The sequence below is a fragment of the Episyrphus balteatus genome, chromosome 1 (genome assembly GCF_945859705.1).
Source record: "Episyrphus balteatus chromosome 1, idEpiBalt1.1, whole genome shotgun sequence".
Taxonomy (NCBI): domain Eukaryota; kingdom Metazoa; phylum Arthropoda; class Insecta; order Diptera; family Syrphidae; genus Episyrphus; species Episyrphus balteatus.
In genome coordinates, this window is record NC_079134.1 from 114,381,458 (window position 1) to 114,400,093 (window position 18,636).

An 18,636-nucleotide genomic window follows, 5' to 3' on the forward strand; every position below is an offset into this window, starting at 1 on the left:
GTTGTTTTGAACACGTAAATTGTACACAAAATATATATAAATAAACAAAAAAACACACCCAATAGCCCCGTTGCATTGGAGGTGGGCACAGTTCCTTTGGAAATATTTATCTACTTTTTAGTACTTAAAACTACTTTGAATTACTTTTGCTATATTAGCTGCGTTCCTTTGGAAATATTTATCAACTTTTTAGTACTTAAAGCTGCTTTGAACTACTTTTTCAATATAGCAAAGTAGTCCAAAGTAGTTTTAAGTACTAAAAAGTAGATAAATATTTCCAAAGGAACGCAGCTATTGAAAAAGTAATTCAAAGCAGCTTTAAGTACTAAAAAGTAGATAAATATTTCCAAAGGAACGCAGCTATAATAATATATATTCCGAACGTTGTCAAAATTTGTTTGTAACAAATGGGCACCAATCTATCAGGGTCAGCCTTTAATTTTTATATTTCAATCGCAGTAAACAGGAAATTTGTTTTTGTTTTAATTTATAAAATGTCATTTGAAAAAATTATAAATTAAAAAATAACAAATTTTCTTCGCGTTTCTTCGCGGAAAATGGTGAATAATTGTTAAAAAATTAGTGGTGTGCGTGGTTTTTCGGTTTTTGTGCGTTTTTCGTCGGTAAATAAAAGAAATAAGAATTAAGGTAGCTGACATTGGTCGCCAAATTGTCATGTTTTGACAATTTGGCGACCAATGTCAGTTCGGAATATATTGCCTTTTTATGTGTACTGTAAGAACCCTTCAAGCAAGAAAACTGAGTTCAGAAAAGACACTCCGACCTCCGACCGTGAAAAACGGGGTTGCACTCACACACTTGCAACTTTTTGTGTAAGAACACAAAGTCGTAGGAGAAATCGTGGTGAAAAAAACCAATACATATAAAATCGGCTGCGCGGTGATTATAATTTCCATACTAATTTCAGCCGCCTTCGAACCAGTTTCGTAGTCGAAGTCGGACTCAGCTTCGACTGAGGCGGACCGAATTAGGACCGAGGTCGGACTCGTTTGCTTGAAGGGGTTAACGATGTAGTTGTTGAAATAATTAACAATGGTTAAAAAAAGAACGCACCGAAGTCCTTAATCTATGTATGGATTATCTTTGGTTGATTTGACATTTTTTGTTATAAATATTTACAAAAACAAATTTTATAGCTCACACATATTAACAAAATTTATGTCAGAAATGTGTGCTTTATTTTATAAATTTTAAACGCAAGGGTTTTTCCATATCTCCTTCAAATTAGGAAATTAACCAAATTTTAAATTATAAGCAATTTTGTTTATTTTTTTCTAAACAAAGTTGTACCCAAAATAAAATTGAAATAATGGAGGAGGAACAAACTGCAGTATTTGTGAGTACATTGATCTCATTTGGCGCGTTTTCTAATACAAGGTATAATTACTCCATTTCAGGGAATAATAGATCAACTAAGCACCCGAAGCAACACTTCTATTACCGGCAAATTTGTTAATGGAAGTAAAATTTCACTATCAGCTTACAAACATATTACAAGGTAATTTATCTTTTTTATAATTTAAAATGTTTAATATAATCTCATTACAATATTTTTTATTAACAAAAGCACCACTCAAGATCGACCAACAGAACATGCCAACAAAGAAGATGTAAATGTCTATCATTTGCAACCAAATTTTCTTTTCGATGAACCAATTTTGAGGAGTCTCCTAGCAGAGGCAAATAATACATTTGTAACCCTTCAAGATCTGAAAAAGAATGCAAACAAAAATGCATACTTGAAAATCTCACGAACTTATCGCAGCATCATCCGCGCTTGTCTGGAGAAGCTTCAGGAAGCAGACTCTTCACAGTTGGAGCAAACCGAAGACAGTTCAAGGTTTTGTAAAATGCATAGTTAATTGACTTTGTAATAATGTTATTCATTTATTCATTTGATTTAGATTCCAAAACTACATAACAATCTTTTATTCGATAGAATGCGTATGGCATTTGTGTGAGATATTTTTTATCGATACATCTGCCTCGAATGTAGTTGTTCCACAGCTTTTAGATTGGATACGTTTTCATTTTCCCGCCGTTGAAAGAATGGCTACAGATCTTCTTTTGTTAGGAAGAGATGCTGCAGATGAAGAAGATTATTGGCCCACAGTCAAAGGATTAATACTTCAAGGGCAGGTTGATGTTGCAAGAGCTATATTACAGCTGCATCCTTTGTCAGAAAACAGCGCATTTAAAATGACGGAACAAATCTTGCGAACAATGCCTTCTGCTAGCGTAAGTAATGTTGATTTTAAATTTTGATACATTTCAGGACTGAGGATAAACACATCAAATAGGGTAGATGCACCTTATTCCAAACAGCTCTAGTGGCCGAACACTTTTCATTGAAGTGGGGAATAGTATTGTTAAGCTACAAACAAAATTTCAGTCCGATCGGTTAAAAAATTTAGGAGTTAGTTGGTCGCCCAAGAGTTCGTTGGTTTGTCAACAGGTGTTTGCGATCATCCTGAACCACGCACAGTGTGCAATTTTGCCAATCTAGCGGTACTTATTTTGTGATTCCAAGTACACCTAATTTTTTTGATGCGAACCAGCTAAATTATGTTAAATATGTATTTCTACAAGGGTTTTATTGATTTTCAAAATTATATATCTAACTTCATATGTATATGTATCTGGTATACGAGTACAAAATGTACCACAATGGGTGGGGAAGAGCCGACATCGAGCAAACGATTTTGGGAGTTGCTTCTTAAACTGTTTTTATCTCGAAACGAAGCAAAATATCCAAAAATTTTATTTAACCTTTTCGTCTTATATTGTCAACAAGAATCTAAAAAAGTCATTTTCAATTTATAAAAATGTGATGTACGATTTTTCAAAACACCAAAAAATTGGTTTTTGCCCTATGAACCTGAACAAATAAAAAAAAAATTTTTGGTTTCGTTAACCTGACGCAAAAAAAGTTAACGAATTCTAACACAGAATATACCAACGGAGATTTTAGGCCCAATAACACGATGGATACATGAGGATACATTTTTATAACGCTTCAGAAAGTCAAAAAACACAAATAAAATAATGGGCCTAAGGTCTTAAAACAAAACGAAGTTTCCTTCCATTTTAGGAGTAACAACACATTTTTTCTTATCCTTACACTATGATAGAATATTAAAAAACAATAAAAAAATATAAACTGTCAGCTAACTTCTACGAAATATGCAACTATTAGTCTCACCCGCAAAATTCAACCTGATTTTAAATTTTTTTTTTGCTAAATTTAAGCTTATGCTCAAGACGCGTAGAACGGCAAATACAATTTTCTTTTTTTTTCTTTGTTAACATTTTATTGTATGAAGTTTTAGCTTTGATTCTACATCAAAATATTTTTGTTGGGACGACTTCGAATTTTGAATATAGTACCGTTAGATATGCAAAATTGCACACTGTGCTACGCCGTCATTTTATGATACAAAAATTTCAAGTTGCCTATTCTGATACCTATTGATATACATACTTAATTAAACTAAACAAATCCAAAAAGAAAATAATCTTTCTCCTTTGTTTTATACGCGGATGAAAATGAGACTCCATTTCGTGCCTACAAAAGCCCTATTTAACTGGAGGTGGCAGTCTACGAAAAGTAGATGTTTCGGTAAATCTAGTACTATCATCTACTCATGCTCTTCTTCACGAGTAGATACCATTTGTATTGAATTCGTTGAAAGTGCGTTCCATTGAAAATAGCTAGTAAACTACTAGTAGCACTTTGCCATCTTCTAAATGAACAGGGCTAAAGTATTATTACCCTTTAAATATGTAAAAAAAAACAAACTCTTTGGTGCTGTAAAAACCCAGTTAAACTAGAATCCATATACTATACTTGACCTATCCTTGCTATGTCTCACTCATATATCCATTTTTTTTTTTTTTTGTAAAAACAAATAGTGAGACTGGCCACATGAAATAGTGTTTATATTTGAATGAAAATATAGTTTAAGTTCAATTTTATGATTCTATGTACTAATTAAGACAACAAGTTATCAATTTTTATTTTAATTTTTCAAAATTGTTTTCATTCATTCCTATTTTAAACTGGTCGGTAAAAGGAAACCAAATTGTATGAGTTTCTTTTCCCCGAACACTACTGTTTGGAACTAGGTAACTGCTATAAATTTCGTTTATTTTAATTTTCTTAAAAGGCTCAAGTAATGGACTAAGGTAATAGACCAATTTAAAAGGCAACTAACGTTGGAAAATAGGGAACAAAAACAAACTTCTGCGGACTGTTCAACAGTTCAACGTTCTAGAAAATAATACAAAAAAAAACAAAACCGACTTCCACTGATCGAAACATAGATTTATGGTTTTCTCATGGATTCAGTTACTAGTTTTTTATAGTGTTTACTTTTGAATTTCCGTTATCTGTTCGGGTATTGGTGGACTTACGCTACTTGTAAAAAAAACTATTTTTTATGCAAATTGAAATGGACATTTTCCACAAAAATTAGGGAAATACATCTGAAGGAATGAAAACAGCTAAACATTTTATTCAACCTTTGGTGTTTATCATCTTATCTTATAACTTTAAACGAGCTAAAATTGTTTATATATATATATATAAATATATATAAAATTGGGATCTCGGAAACGGCTCTAACGATTTCGATGAAATTTTCAGGGTTTGTTCATCTAAGCGAGTAAAAAATTTTGGAAGTATTTTTGGAAAAATCCGCCCACTGCCACGCCCACTTTTTTAACATATAAGTTTTTTCGGGAACGGCTCTAACGATTTCGATGAAATTTTCATGGTTTGTTTATCTTAGCGAGTCAAAAATTTTGGAAGTATTTTTGGAAAAATCCGCCCATTGCCACGCCCACTTTTTTAACATATAAGTTCTTTCGGGAACGGCTCTAACGATTTCGATGAAATTTTCAGGGTTTGTTTATCTTAGCGAGTCAAAAGTTTTGGAATTTTTTTTTTGAAAAAATCCGCCCACTGCCACGCCCACTTTTTTAACATGGAATTTTTTTTGGAAACCACTTTAAGGATTTCGATGAAATTTTCAAGGTTTGTTTATCTAAGTGAGTAAAAAGTTTGGAAGTATTTTTGGAAAAATCCGCCCACTTCCACGCCCACTTTATTAACATGGAATTTTTTTTGGTAACAACTTTAAGGATTTCGATGAAATTTAAATGGTTTGGTCCCCTAGCCGAATAAAATGTTTTGGAAGTACTTTTAGAAATATCCGCCCACAGCTACGCTTATTTTTCTCACATATTAGTTTTTTGGTAATTGCTTTAAAGATTTCGATGAAATTTTGAGGGTTTTTTCCTCTAGGCAAATACAACATTTTGGAAGTATTTTCTCTTACATTAGTTTTTTTTTCGCGGAGACAGATTCAACGATTTCAATAAAATTTTGAAGGATGGTTCCATTTTTTACGCATTATTCTTTTTCTTTTTGTTACAATAACTAAACAAAAATGTTTAGATCGTGACTTTTTTGATCATGTATTGAAACTTTTAAGTAATTTGTTAATTAGGTATCACACATTACCTTTGTCTTACGTTTTTCTTTTGTTTAAATGCAACTATTGTTAACGTATAAAAATAAAATAACTCACAACAAGCCGACAAGGCTAAACTTGAAAAAAAGATTAACTTTATGTACACCATCAAAACTTTCTGACCCGTAAATTAAAATTTGAACAAAAAGGGATCTCATTGCTGTAGGCATTTTCGATAATGCAGATTCCTGTAACCCTTCTATCCATTGCTGATCGTCGTATGTGTATTCAAACGTAAATAAACTGGATTATAAAGTGGGAATGTGGTGTTTTGTAACCCGCGAAAAAACTGGTCATTGCAAACTCAAACCCACTCCAAAAAATTGCTGTTTACATTTGACTTTTTTCACTGAAAGTTATGACATTTAAAGATACCGAGCAAAGCTCGGTCACCCAGGTACTGGATGCTTAAACGCCAGACCGATTTGTCTCTAGACGATACAACCGTTGTTCAATCCAAAAACAAACAAAACCAAACAACCGTTGTTTAATTCTTACAATATTTGTGCAACGAGTACATCGTTTAGAGTCCACTTTGACTTTATCCTAAGAAATATAGTAAATTAAACAATTCAATTAATTCAAAATAAATAACCAAAGTTCGCCATATGCTAAAGCAAACCATTAGTCGAAGATTAGTGCTTGACCAGACCAATCTTCATGGATTCAGTTACTAGTTTTTTATAGTGTTTACTTTTGAATTTCCGTTATCTGTTCGGGTATTGGTGGACTTACGCTACTTGTAAAAAAAACTATTTTGTATGCAAATTGAAATGGACATTTTCCACAAAAATTAGGGAAATACATCTGAAGGAATGAAAACAGCTAAACATTTTATTCAACCTTTGGTGTTTATCATCTTATCTTATAACTTTAAACGAGCTAAAATTGTTTATATATATATATATAAATATATATAAAATTGGGATCTCGGTAACGGCTCTAACGATTTCGATGAAATTTTCAGGGTTTGTTCATCTAAGCGAGTAAAAAATTTTGGAAGTATTTTTGGAAAAATCCGCCCACTGCCACGCCCACTTTTTTAACATATAAGTTTTTTCGGGAACGGCTCTAACGATTTCGATGAAATTTTCATGGTTTGTTTATCTTAGCGAGTCAAAAATTTTGGAAGTATTTTTGGAAAAATCCGCCCATTGCCACGCCCACTTTTTTAACATATAAGTTCTTTCGGGAACGGCTCTAACGATTTCGATGAAATTTTCAGGGTTTGTTTATCTTAGCGAGTCAAAAGTTTTGGAATTTTTTTTTTGAAAAAATCCGCCCACTGCCACGCCCACTTTTTTAACATGGAATTTTTTTTGGAAACCACTTTAAGGATTTCGATGAAATTTTCAAGGTTTGTTTATCTAAGTGAGTAAAAAGTTTGGAAGTATTTTTGGAAAAATCCGCCCACTTCCACGCCCACTTTATTAACATGGAATTTTTTTTGGTAACAACTTTAAGGATTTCGATGAAATTTAAATGGTTTGGTCCCCTAGCCGAATAAAATGTTTTGGAAGTACTTTTAGAAATATCCGCCCACAGCTACGCTTATTTTTCTCACATATTAGTTTTTTGGTAATTGCTTTAAAGATTTCGATGAAATTTTGAGGGTTTTTTCCTCTAGGCAAATACAACATTTTGGAAGTATTTTCTCTTACATTAGTTTTTTTTTCGCGGAGACAGATTCAACGATTTCAATAAAATTTTGAAGGATGGTTCCATTTTTTACGCATTATTCTTTTTCTTTTTGTTACAATAACTAAACAAAAATGTTTAGATCGTGACTTTTTTGATCATGTATTGAAACTTTTAAGTAATTTGTTAATTAGGTATCACACATTACCTTTGTCTTACGTTTTTCTTTTGTTTAAATGCAACTATTGTTAACGTATAAAAATAAAATAACTCACAACAAGCCGACAAGGCTAAACTTGAAAAAAAGATTAACTTTATGTACACCATCAAAACTTTCTGACCCGTAAATTAAAATTTGAACAAAAAGGGATCTCATTGCTGTAGGCATTTTCGATAATGCAGATTCCTGTAACCCTTCTATCCATTGCTGATCGTCGTATGTGTATTCAAACGTAAATAAACTGGATTATAAAGTGGGAATGTGGTGTTTTGTAACCCGCGAAAAAACTGGTCATTGCAAACTCAAACCCACTCCAAAAAATTGCTGTTTACATTTGACTTTTTTCACTGAAAGTTATGACATTTAAAGATACCGAGCAAAGCTCGGTCACCCAGGTACTGGATGCTTAAACGCCAGACCGATTTGTCTCTAGACGATACAACCGTTGTTCAATCCAAAAACAAACAAAACCAAACAACCGTTGTTTAATTCTTACAATATTTGTGCAACGAGTACATCGTTTAGAGTCCACTTTGACTTTATCCTAAGAAATATAGTAAATTAAACAATTCAATTAATTCAAAATAAATAACCAAAGTTCGCCATATGCTAAAGCAAACCATTAGTCGAAGATTAGTGCTTGACCAGACCAATCTTCAATTTTGTTTTTCTTGGAATCGGAATTGCTCACCACTAACCATTCCAAAACCATTTATTTTCCTACAAAAATTATTGTCCTAAATTCATTCAATAGAGCATAATGTAGCAAGAAGGGATAACGTGTACAGTTGAACTGTACAAAAAATGCAATTTTGAAAAATGCAGCTGTTCTCTTTTGTGGTATAATTCAACCTGCACAGTTGACAATTATTTTTGTATAATTATGAAATTGAAATTTTGTAAAATGGACTTTGAGGTGGTCCCTATATTGCTTTTTGCCGAAATTCCACTATGGGTAGACATCAATTAGTTCTAAATAGTGAAAACAAAAAAATTCTCTAATTTTTGCGAATTTTTATACAACTGCCTTGTCTCCCTGTACAGCCCGGAAAACCGCATATAAAATTAGAAAATTTTTGAAACCGCCCCTTAGGTTTTTGTCTGCGTCTTTCTCTTTCACAATATCAGTTTGTAGATTTTTTCGTAAACTCGTAATTCAAAAAAACCCTAGTAGTTATTAAAACAAATTTTATTTTAGCTCTACGGTGGTTTTTCTATACAAAAATTTCGCGCACAATGGCAATATTGGCAAGTGGACACAGAAAGGAAAATTGCAGCGGATATAATTTCTATTGAACCGAATCTAGAGATTATTATAAAAGTAAGAACCCTCTAGAATTATATATATGTTTGCATTGCTCAAGTTTAACGAAACTTTCAGTTAGTCACTGGAGACACGAAAACGTGGAATAAACAAATCAAGGAATCAAACTATTGGTACGAATATCTACCTGGGTATCTATTTTACACGGAGCCTGCTTGTAAACATTTTGAACTGGCCACATTAGCTAACTCGTGGATTAATAGATGGATTACAAATAAGGGGAATTCATATAGTGGCTCCTTGAAATATTTGGATAAAGTTATTCTGAATTTGATGGAAAACGATCTTCATAAAGTTATTCATGCAATTCAGTTGATGTGTGATAATCAATGGTTTGTTACACATTTAACAGACTTGTTGTACCATTGTGAGAAGCTACAAGTAATTGGAGACCAACGAAATAAGTAAGTTAAAGTCAAATTGTAAAATTTTTCTAAAGAATTATATTTTTTTAATTTTTTTAATTAAGTAAGAATACATTTTGAAAGAAAAAATTAATGCAGCTAATTGACACATAGTTTTGTTGCTGATTGGAAGCATGTAATCAACAAGAGTTAATATTTGTCTGCTATCAACTACTTCTTTTCTCACTACATAAACTTATAAGTCAAGTTATCAAATTATCTTCGCCCTCTTTTTTTCTTGTCTGATATTCTTCTTGTTTAATCGCTTTAAAATAGGGTTTTTTTTTATAGTATCCTGATACCAAAAACAAGATTAAAAAAATTAAAATGTCCCTGTGACTGTTTCGAACAGGGGAACGAAAATGATAATGAAATTTTCCCTCGGATGAAAAATTACGATAAGGTACCTATTTTTGTCCCCTTTTGAAAAGTTACTCCTTAGTTTGCAAAAAAAAAAATATTCCTGCGACAATCTTTTAAGCTACAAAGTTCTTTCAAGGCAAATTGCTATGAAATACAAAAATGGTGAAAGATCAAATTTTATCCTGAGTCAAATTAACCCTCTTGTGACAACGTTGATTGGAAAAAATAAGTGTGAAAACGGAGGGTTAATGCCGAATCCTTAACTATGAAAATCAAAACAATCCACCAAGCATAACTAAAGTTATACAATTTTTTGTTTTATTTTATCATTATAACATTTAAACTCTCACCGAAACCCCCTAAGTGCAAATCATATATGCATTAAGTTAAATAAAGTTCTTATCTTCTTCCTTAAAAAAACACCCTTTCACCCAAAATATTTCGATGCACTCTTTTTGGTTCTCTTTACAAATGAAACCTTCATTCCGAATTTTATCCATGTACCATTTTTAGAAATACGTTTTTGAAAATATGTAACTGTTGCACCGAAAATAGTTACTACATTAAAAGAACTTCTATAGTCACTTTTTGCAGTTGTATAAATTTGGTTTTAATTTTGTTAGATTCAGCATACAAGTAAGCTTGTTTTGGCTTTTAATTAGAACAATTAGTTTAAAAGATATAGCTGAACCGTAAACTGCTTTATTGATGCAGTTTTTTGACGATGGTGGCCAAGCCCCAAATGGGATTCGTTGTGTAAGGGTATTGCTACCAACAATTTCTACCAATAAAAACCTTGTATGTATATAATTTTGTCCTATACCTAAAAAAATATTTTTAAATAACAATCCGACTTGACAACGATGAGAGAATGCCAAAAAATCATTTCCACAATAAGAATGTCTGTCTGTCTGTATATACTTGTGTCTTTAAGAAGGCTTCTAAAAGTGTTTTATTCGCACAAATATGACAGACAGAACGCTTCTCAAAATAAAAATTCTTTTCTTGATTTCAAAAACGAATTCAATCAAAATCACTAATATTTAAATAATTAAACTTCAAACCAAATTTCCTAGTAGAAAAGCAAAAAAAAAATATTTGATTAAAAATTTCAGAATTGAGTGGAAGCGGTTCAGACTGTTTTATTGGATTTCAGAATGAGTGAATCCTTGAGTGAAACCAATCGAAAAGACATTATAGCCTAAGCCACTGGAGCGGTTTTCATTAAACTTGTAAACAGTTTTTTTTTTTGTGAAAAATGTTTAAAAGACTTGTATTCACAAGACGTCTATTTGTCTTCTCCTCAACATTTCTCATTGAGAGCTTTGTTCGTTCATACTTTCAATTCTTCTCAAGTTTTAACTTGGTATTTGTGTATTCTACTTTCAGTGATTGTTTAAAACTAAGAGATTCTCTATTGTTTGAGTTTGGTTCATGTCTAATGTCAAGAAGTCCGTTTTGGCAGCTTGGAATGGATTATTTAGAACATTGTTCCTTTGAAGGTAAGTTAAAGTTTTCTTTACCCAAACAAATAAATATGAATGAAAAAGTTATACATACTTCAAAAATTATTCTAGGTAAAGGTGCCATGGAAATATTTTTAACTAAAATTCCTATTCGTACTGAAAAACAGGCCTTAAAAATAATTGGTATCTGTCGTCAAAAAGGACTTCATTTAGCTGGTAAGTTTAATCTTTCATACAAAAACGCAAACAAAATGAATTTCTTGTTAAGATATTTAATCTTCGATTTAAAGTACAAGTATTTACGTTAAAAAAAAAACAATATTTTTTAATTTGGACAAAAATAAAAAATAACAATTTTTCGTACTTAACTCTGTACTTAAGATGTGTTTTTTTCGTAGAAAGCCATCGTTTAAAAGATATAAGGTTTCAGAGATCGGAATTTACGAAAAAATCGTGTGTGACCTATAAATAACCTTAAAAAAACACTAAGAAAATATTTATATACAATCAGTATTTTTTACAATCAGTTTCAATATCCACAATCTATCATAATTTGTTTTCAAATTAACTAGAAAAAGAAATCTGCAAGGTTCAGTCAAAAAAGTCGTTTGACGATGGACGTTATGGCAATGCTTTGGAGTGGGCTATTCGGTCAAAGGATGCAATCTTCGTTACATCAATTGCAGATTTCTTTTTGAATGTAAGATCTAGTTCTCTTTTCCCATTCGGAAATTTTGACTTGGAACAATTTTCTTTTAGCACTATTCTAAAAATGGCGACATGATCAGCCCAGATGTAATCGCCAATATTGGAGCAAAAATGTTCATTTCGCCTCGTTTAGTTTTTCTGGTAAAGTATTTTGATTTTTATCAATTTTATCGTCGGAAGGACTTTTTGCCTGCTGCTGAATTGCTAGTTAATCTTTTGGACTCAAAAATCACACCAGAATAGTAAGTACAATTATTGTTATTCCATCTGACTATTCAAACTGTTTAATACTTCTGATTTAGTTTCTGGCCGTCGTTGCTCATCGATACCATTCCTTTGTTGGAATCAAAAGATCCAAAGATATTGGCAAAAGAAACTTGTGCGATTCTAAACCACTTGGAATCTCAATTAGTACCTTTGATTGAGAAGAAAAAGAAAATTATAGAAAAACAACCCAATGTAAGTTTGAATTTATTTGAATCTCGTATAAAAGTTCTTAATATTTTTTTATTTTTAAGGCAACTATTGACATTCTAAAGGATTATCGTATTGAAAATATCGAAGAGATAATAAACTTATTGCGACTTGCATGTGCAAGAAATCTGAGTAGAGCAATTATTATCGAAAACACTGTTATAGCTTAAGTTGTACATGATATTGTTTTATAAAGATTTGTGTACCTAAACAAAACTGATGATCGAATTTTGTCGTATGTTTTTTTTCTCTTAGGATTTATTAGAAGACATACAAAAAAGGAAAAAAGGAAAATACACTTATGTCGTTTTCGATTGGTCGTCCGGATGCTTCTGAACGTCGGATGACAGTTCTTCTTCTGGAAAGAAGAGAATGGCCGGGTTCAACGCACCATCTGAACTTAAGTTTTTTTTTATGTTGAAGCCTGGTACGCAGCTCGCGCTAAATTTTAGCTCCCATACAAATTATCGAAAAATTTTAGCCGAGCTAAAATGGATCCCATACAAATTATCGATAACTTGTATGAGAATTTAATCTCGGCAAAAATTTAGGTCGATCTGCGTACCAGGCTATACGAACAAAACAAAGCAGGGAAAAAATCGTCGCATCCGTTGACGAAACTTCAAGTGTACGAAAGACAATTTCCTGATACATTGAACGAGCACAACGATTGAGATGACGGCGTGTTGACAATCAAAAAAATCCAAAGGTATCCTAAAAATGTCTGGATTCTCGTGTATCTTATGGGAGATTTGAAGAACAGCTGATTCGTGTTCACAAACGTATCGGATACTTATAGCGTTTTCGTTTGCGAATTCTTAGAACTGTCCGGGACTGTCCGATCCGGAATGCCAAACGATCAGAGTTGTATACTTTTTTTTGATTCTGAAGTTTGGGTTTCTTTGTATTTGTGAAACATCAAATGCGAACGTCTGATGAAAGTTTTGTTTTTTTTATTTTTTTTATTATTATTAAGTAATCTATTCTTTTTTTGTTTTCTTCACTTTATTTTAATATAGTTTAAAGTTTGTGCATAGTTAAAAATCTAAAAATTGAGAAATGAACAACAAAGAATGACATTTTATTACTTTGACGTCTTAAGTGTGAACATGTGTGCGTGATTCTGGTTTTGATTCTGCCTCAAAATTCAGAATCGATTTTCTCTTCTTTTCAGAATTAGAACTGTCATTGAGTGCCAAACGAACAGTTTCAGAATCGTTCGGAAGAATTCCGGACAGTCCCGGACGACCAAACGAAAACGCTATTAGGTATCTTGGATACCCTATCTATGCGTACGTGAACGCACCCATTGTGTGACAAATTTGACTTCGTCGACCCCTATGTGAGGATGACCGAGCGGTCTAAGGCGCCTGACTCAAGAAGCAATGTTGCCTTCTAAAGGTATGGGAGCGTGAATGATGTGGGTTCAAGTCCTACTTTTGGCAAGAATTTTTAAAATGTTTTTTTTTATACATTTTAAGAGTTTTATTATTTTTTTGGCTAATCACGTCGTTTTAGTTTTAAAATCTAACTTTTTTTCCATTAGTATGTAATTTTAATTTGAGGAATTATTTTTTTCTTAAATGAATGGTCTGCAATGGGGGTTGGTGCTGGTGTTTTGAACTCTTTTGTGTGAAATTTTATTTTGTTAATATATGCCCTAATGTATGTTTTCGTGATTTCAAACAGTATAATTATTTTTATTTTTATTTTCGTTTTTTTGATTTGGTACCTCGAAAACTCGATTGCTAGACACCTCTAGAATATACTCACCAAATATGGTCCTCCGCTTTTCAATTTTCCATTTTTAAATCAAGCTTCTACTAAAAAAAAATATTTTTTTTATTAATTGATTTTTAGGAAATTTTTTTTACATATTCTTGTAGAAAATTGATCGTTCTACAAAAAAGGTTAAATACACTTTTTTGAATTATCTAACCGTTTAGTAGATATTTGAGGTCCAAAAATCGAGAAAATCTTTAAAAACTCGTTTTTGTTCTTAATTTTGTAACAAATTGAAAAATTATAATAATAATCAAACGCGCATGAAATATTCTTGTAGGAAACAGATTGCTCCACAAAAAAGGTCTTGTTAACTTTTTTTATTAATCTAACCATTTGAAAGATATTCGAGGTCAAAGTTAAACAAAAATATAAAAACTTTTTTTACTTTTCAAAACTTTCTTATTCACTGAAAAGTCATTATTATTAAATTAGTAAGATGGATTATTGTAGGGGCTTAAATGTTCTACAAAAAAGTCCTTGGCATCAAATTGGTTGCTCTAACCGTTTAGAAGATATTCGCATCCAAACCAATGCCCACTGATTTCAATAGTTTTCTTATGGTCCCTATGCATTGCGACTTGGATGCGAATATCTTCTTAACGGTTAAAGCAACCAATTTGATGCCAAGGACTTTTTTGTAGAACATTTAAGCCCCTACAATAACACAGCCACACAAAAAAATATAAAAGTTCTGACCTGGGGTTGCGACTAGGTTTTTCATATAGTTTTTGGGTCGCTGAAACCAAATCCGAAGTCCGTTTTGTTCCATCACGTCAGGTTTTCGAGATAACCTCATAAAATGTCACGAAAACAAAAATTTTTTTTCTCTGATCTGGGTGTGCGAATATGTTAATAATATAGTTTTTGGATCGCTGAATCCAGATTCGAAGTCAATTTCGCCCTATCACGTCAAGTTTCTATATGAAAAACTTAGTAGCAACCCCAGATAAGAAATTTTGTTTTTTTTATTTTGACATTTTTTTGAGGATATCTCAAAAACCTGACGTGATACGGCAAAAAAGAGTTCAGATTCGGTTTAAGCAACCCAAAAACTATATGAAAAACCTAGACGCAACCCCAGATAAGGCCTTTTGTTTTTTTGGTTTTAACATTTTTTTGAGGATATCTCAGAAACCTGACGTGATAGGGCAAAATTGACTTCAAATCTGGATTCAGCAATCCAAAAACTATATGATTAACATATTCGCACATCCAGATCAGAGAAAAAAATTTTTTGTTTTCGTGACATTTTTTGAGGTTATCTCAAAAACCTGATGTGATGGGGCAAAACGGACTTCAGATTCGGTTTCAGTGACCCAAAAACTATATGAAAAACTTAGTCGCAACCCCAGGTCAGAACTTTTATTTTTTTTAACTTTGACCTCGAATATCTTTCAAATGGTTAGATTACTAAGAAAAGTTATTCAGACCTTTTTTGTGGAGTAATCTGTTTTCTACAAGAATATGTCATGCGCGTTTGATTATTATAATTTTTCAATTTGTTACAAAATTAAGAACCAAAAACGAATTTTTAAAAATTGTCTCGATTTTTGGAGCTTAACTATCTACTAAACGGTTAGATAATTCAAAAAAGTGTATTTAACTTTTTTTGTAGAGCGTTAAATTTTCTACAAGAATATGTAAAAAATTGGCTAAAAATTTAATTAATAAAAAAAATATTTTTTTTTTAGTAGAAGCTTGATGTAAAAATGGAAAATTGAAAAGCGGAGGACCTTCCCATTAAGATAAAGAGCTCATATTTGGTGAGTATATTCTAGAGGTGTCTAGCAATTGAGTTTTCGAGTTACCAAATCAAAAAAACGAATTTCGATTTTTTGTTCGAAAGCTTCAAACCAAACGAATGACATTCCGTTCAGTTAAATACGAAGTCGTTCGCTGTACGTTGTACGTATGACATCATGCCAAATGAATAGATTTCGTTCACGAGTTACTCGTTAACGTATGCGACGATTTGACCCCAGAATTAACAGAACAAAACGCAAAACGATAGTGAAACTCTTCTGAGGAAGCACTACCAGAATTATATGATTCCTCAAGTGGCGAAGAGGATACAGACAACTTTTGTCAGATTTGTGACCTGTGCTTCTCCAACAATTCGGAGCAGGATGTGACTGGATTTAATGCTCTAGATGCCAGAGATGGATGCACGAGAACCCGATGTGTCACGCGATTAAAATTGAAAAAGGACATACTGCCTAAGGCTACGGCAACGTCCTGAGCGACTGAGCGTCTGAGCGGCAATCCTGAGCTTCAAAACTAAATTAGAACGTATGAAAATGTATGGGGGTGCCCACATACACCCTGAACGGCAATCCTGAGCGGCTGAGCGACTTCGCTCAATAATTGAGGGGCGCCAAAGGCGCCCCGACCCGAAGTTTTACAAAAGTTATGTAAATAACGAAGTCTTTCCAATCGATGGGTGCTTTCATAATTGCATGGTTGCTTTGTTTACATGCGGTCATTTGCGATCAGACTAATGTCAGAAAAACTATTTGCGCATGTATTTTACTTTGAATTTATGAACACTTTTTCTGATTTGGGTCTTTTGTCAAAAGTTTGTAGTTTCAATTCAGCCTCTTCTTCAAAATAAACCAATTCCATCCTTTAAGAAAAAAATCTTTTTTTTTTTAAATTTCTAAAAGTGTTTACAAATTTATTCTATGCAAGAAATTCGCGGCTATTTTGTTATTTTAACTTGAATTTTGAATTTCCATTCAAAATTTTGATAGAATTGAGAAATTAAGGAAAGCCGTATCATTTTTTACGTCATGTTTCGTCTTTCTTCAAGTTTAAATTCATTGCGCATGGGAATTTTTTCATTTGCACATTTGCGCTGCAAATATTTGCGTTTTACATTTATGAACACCTGACATTTGTCATTTGCATTAATGAAAGCTTTGCATTCGTCAGACTTGCGCAACCATGCATTTATGAAAGCACCCGATGTTTTATTTATTTTTACTTTCACAAAGGCGCCCCAATTTTTTTTCTGTTTCAACGGCGCTCGTATTATTTGTCCAAAACTTTTTGAATAATGAAGGCGCCCCCAATTTTGGGTAAATTTGTTTGGCTTCCGGAAAGACAATGGTGTAAAAAAATTTTCGTTCATCTTTGAAGAACAAATGGCCCCAATTTCTTTTGAAAGACTAAAGCAATCCTAATATTCCTCCAACCAATTTAATTTTTGCAAAGGCGCCCCTATATGGAGATGGAGTGTGTTTCTTTATTTTTTCTGGATATGGAAAAGAATTGACCGACGAGACAAAATAGTTTATGGAGGATATCCAGACTGTAATAATGAATAAAGAAACAGAAGGGAGACCGACAGAATTTCTGTTTTGACATTTTTTACTTTATTTAGTTTCTTATTTCATGAATTTCGTGAAAAATCTCATATTTACCACACAAATTTTGTCTCCACAAACGACAAATCACTTTTCGCACATCAAACATTTTTATTTTCTTAAACAGCTGATTTCATGTTGATAATTCTGAATTCCTCCGCTCTGACAAAATACCCAGAGTTGTTCAGGGTGTGTACAGAGCGAACATCGAACACAGAGGAAATAACTCCGATTGAAAAAGGAGCTACAAAAAACGCTTGACAATGAATTCGGAGCGACCCAGAGTGCCCTAGAGCTCACAACAAACAAACCTAATACTTATAAAGATATGTCGTTTTCGATTGGCCGTCCGGAATACATTAACAAGTTGCCTATTTGCGGCCGTCTCCAGTTACCGGTCACCTTTCGCAAAATCGTTATAACTAGGGGTTTATTCCAAATTTTCACTCGTATGCTGTCTTAACATATAAGAGAACAGCATAAGAGCAAAATTTTGGAATAAACCCTATGAAATCCCTACTTTATAAAAAATTTGAAAAATAAGTGCATTTTGTATTACGAAAAAGTTTTATAAACGACATGTTCAAATTTGTTCAATAATTTTTTTTTTCAAAAATCTGGGGCTCGACACGTTAACGTTTTGACTATTGCTGTCTCTATTCAATCACTAGAAAAAGATAAGCAGAACTAGCGACCATACGTTAACGAACGTATGCCGTAATTCGACCCCTGAGTTCAATTACCATTCTTTCAACAGCCCTTCATTTAATTTACTTAATTTTAATTTTAAAAATATGAATAAGCTTTTAGCTTTTTGAAAATGTAAATGTTGTGTTCAAATATATATATATTTTTTTTTTAAGTCAATTAACAAGAAAATTGCATCTATCGCTTAAACGATGGAAGTTTATCCCTCACTCCCATATATTTTTTTTCCTTTAATTTTCTAGACAATCTAGGCAATTTTTAATCTATAGACTTTAAAGTATTTTTTATTACCGACGTTTAAAAAAAAAGATCATCAAAATCTTAGCTTTTTTGAGCTTTAGTTACTCCACTATAATATGTGTTTATTGGTTTTTTCTTAAATAAAATAACACTAATAAATTTTTAAAAAAATTTTGAACTAAACTTGTTATTTACTTTTTTTTGTTCCTGGGTAGGTGTTGAAATCTTCAATAGATTCTATGAGGACCAGAAAACGCCTGCTCATTGATATGTGGGACTCTTTCCGCACTTTAACCACCTCCTCCTCCCAATTGCAACTAAGTTCAGATGGAACTTATCTAGCAATTTATCTTTCTCGAAGTAAAGTTACGTGTTGTGGGTAACTT

At 32.4% G+C, this 18,636-nt stretch overlaps 1 protein-coding gene across 1 annotated transcript; it reads left to right on the forward strand.

The window, feature by feature from the left end:
* The first annotated feature begins 1,204 nt into the window (after nt 1-1,204).
* LOC129921152 (nuclear pore complex protein Nup75) lies at nt 1,205-12,380 on the forward strand. Its single transcript, XM_056002845.1, has 12 exons — nt 1,205-1,357; nt 1,419-1,519; nt 1,589-1,861; nt 1,926-2,259; nt 8,612-8,734; nt 8,795-9,141; nt 10,894-11,006; nt 11,082-11,186; nt 11,543-11,670; nt 11,730-11,920; nt 11,981-12,137; nt 12,197-12,380. The coding sequence occupies exons 1-12, from the start codon at nt 1,331-1,333 to the stop codon at nt 12,320-12,322; spliced, it is 2,025 nt and encodes a 674-aa protein (XP_055858820.1). The 5' UTR covers nt 1,205-1,330; the 3' UTR covers nt 12,323-12,380.
* The last annotated feature ends 6,256 nt before the right edge of the window (nt 12,381-18,636 follow it).